This window comes from Corvus brachyrhynchos, unplaced genomic scaffold, assembly GCF_000691975.1.
Source record: "Corvus brachyrhynchos isolate BGI_N302 unplaced genomic scaffold, ASM69197v1 scaffold140, whole genome shotgun sequence".
NCBI lineage: Eukaryota > Metazoa > Chordata > Aves > Passeriformes > Corvidae > Corvus > Corvus brachyrhynchos.
This window is the reverse complement of record NW_008235809.1, coordinates 620,050-622,925: the sequence shown is the minus strand read 5'-3', so window position 1 is coordinate 622,925 and position 2,876 is coordinate 620,050. Positions and strand designations below refer to the sequence as shown.

Sequence of the window (2,876 nt, the reverse complement as noted above, 5' to 3'; positions counted from 1 at the left end):
AGTCTTCCATTCACTAATTTTCAAAGGCAATGCATAGACTGAGAATACCTGGATGGCAAACTCCAGAGACTCCAGGAACAAACAGCCTTCACACACAGGACCTCTGCAGGAGGCCTTTCCTTGCATCAGATGGCAATGGCTGACAGCAAATAAGGGGCACCAGGTGTACAAGTAATCAGATCTTGCAAAATACTAAGATGGGGTAGTTGTTAATATACAATTTGAACTATATATACAATATAATGGAATGTATCCCCTCCCAAGACTGGTTTATGAAACAATTGGACCTTTCTATACTAGCCTTATTACTCAGCTATTGTTCTAATGAAAATATAAGTACACAAGAGACTTGCATGAAAATTAAAATTTATGGGGCATTTTACAGGAACTATTGACAAAGCTGCTTAATGGCATTTCTGCTTTTTAAGTAATTTTTTTAGATATAATTGAAAACATCTGTGTATAAAATGTCCTGACAGACACTTTGACATGGAACTTTGGTGACAAACCACTTCAATAACAATGTGGTGAAAAATTAAAGTATTTAAGGTAACTCAAACGGAATAGGAAATGGAATGCCAATATGGCAGTTAACCCTTTTTTTCTGTTGTTTGAAACAGGAAAGTCTCTTGTACCAGCAGAATCCTGTATACAGATAGAGAAGTAGGGAATACACCACTTAAAATTCCCATTAAACAAAAGCCGATTCATCATGTGAGAAGGTACAAATTACAGAAAACATGAACAGTCAATAAAAGAGAAACAACTGGTTTACATAATAGAAGAGAGAACACTTCAGTCTGAATGCAGTTATTTTGTGAAAGCTGCTACAACAGCCCACAGAACCTCATTAGTGTTGGTTTTCATACATTCAACCTCAGGGTCTAAATCCAGGAGCTGCCGCACTCTCTTTGTGGCTAAATCATACTGCTCATCCAGGAGGGGGGCAAAAGCGTTCTCCAGGACATCTGAGGCGTGGGCTAAATACACGAGCGCCAGCAAGCGCTTGTCCATGCGGTGGGGGTCGTTTACCCACTTGTCAAGAACTGCCTCCTGAACCTTCTTGATGAGGCGCTGTTTGATGTTGTTGTTGGTGAGAGGGTGTGTAGTCATGTCAAAAAGAAGGAAGTTCTGTTTCTCTGTTGTCAGTACACCTTTTTCCACTAGATTTTTAGCTAACCGCTCACGGACATTTCGTAGCTGGTAGTGCAACTTCAGTGGGTTCCATGTTTCACCTAAAACAGCAAGAAAACCACACAACAGTCAGACAAAGTTTAAGCTGCACTGTTGCAGTGATTTTTTTTCCCCCTCTGTGGCGCGTTGTGGAGCTGTCAAAATTATACAGAGCAGACTACAAGACACTGTGCTCCTGTCAGCATTTCTCTGATCCCTGGCACAGAGGCAGAGACCAGGAGGACCTCCTTGGAGGAGCTCTGGGGTATGTTCAAAGTTTGGATGAAATGATAGCTAAGTCACATCTTGATTACAGATATGACAAGTAAACAAAAACCTTGTCTCGTAAAACAAAACAGTTATGCAGAATGAATTTACTCTTAGTAACAATAAAGTAAAATCAAGCACCTTCTACAGTCTTTGTGCATTTTTCTGAGTCCAGCCTTTTACCATGTCAGAGACTGCAAGAAGTGTTACTGCCTTTCTTCTGCCACAGAGACAAGCTAATGCACACCTACGTAGCGCATTTCTTTATTTCTCCAGGTTTGAACTCTTCTCCCCCTTCCTGCCTCCACCAGATGAAACAGTGATGATGTATTGTGACACAGGTATGCACACATGAAGCATATGTTGGGCAGAGCCCTTAATGTTTCTGTATAAATTACTCCTAATGCTTTTTGTTAAGGCAGAAGAACTGGGGCCTTCAGAGTGTGTGACTGTGTGCAGAGAGGAGGAAATTGAAAAAACACAAAATCAGCATCAACAGCTCCTGATAAAGTTAAAACTGTTCAGCAGTGAGAATTCTACCTTTGCTTAAGAGCTTACTTCACAGGCTAAAAAATTGAATTCCAGCTTATTAAGTATTTAAGAACTAAAATCCCCTCCTGATGTAAAAGACTATGCATTTTAAGGGGCAAGAAAAGGAACAACATTAAGTATTTCTTACATAGATGGAGGTTTTCCATAAATTATATGAGAATTCTGTACCAAGCTTTTAAAAAATTTATTGGTTAGCACAAAATAACAACAGCAGCAACAACAGGAAGCCACAAGTAACTTCGAGATTTCTCTCAGTGTGATGGAGGGTGACACACACTGGATCCAAGTAACAGTCAAGATAAGTAAATAAATGAGGTGACTCCAACAGCAGAGTGAAAGGCAGAGAACCAACCAGGTCTGAACTACACAAATCCTTATAGGTCTCAGATGTCACTGAATGTGATTCCCCATTTTGATCATGAACGGACCTATCACACGAACAAAGTGGTTTCCTTACTACCTTTCACAGGGCAAAGTCTATTTCCTAGATTTTTGTACAGTTGCCATGTGGATGAAACTGCTGTGGTGACACCTTGTGACCAAGCTCCTCAATTACACAGACACTTGCAGAAACAGATGCGTGCTATATCTACAGGAAACTTGACATTTTGATCCAAACTTCTGTATTCCACACCCTTGCTTTCCTTAGAGGGTACCTTATAAATATCAGCCTGGCAAACATCATCTTACATGTCCATATATTTATTTCCATGATGGCTTTCAACTCACATATACTGTAACTCCAAGCAGTGCTCTGAGTCACTGGTAATTATGGATAGAGTAGCTTTTTTCCAGGATTGACCTGGTCACCAAATCAAAATTCTAACAGAGTTTATGAATTTATTAAATTAAACAAAACAAAGCAAAACCAACTGACCAATAGA

At 39.8% G+C, this 2,876-nt stretch overlaps 1 protein-coding gene across 1 annotated transcript in view; it reads right to left on the bottom strand.

The window, feature by feature from the left end:
• The window catches only part of GOLPH3 (golgi phosphoprotein 3), a 40,204-nt gene that overhangs the window by 2,581 nt on the left and 34,747 nt on the right, over positions 1 to 2,876 (bottom strand). The window contains exon 4 of the mRNA XM_017727363.1: positions 1 to 1,235. This exon is cut by the window's left edge and continues 2,581 nt beyond it. Coding sequence (XP_017582852.1) covers positions 811 to 1,235 — 425 coding nt within the window. The 3' untranslated portion in view covers positions 1 to 810. The remainder of the gene's footprint in view (positions 1,236 to 2,876) is intronic.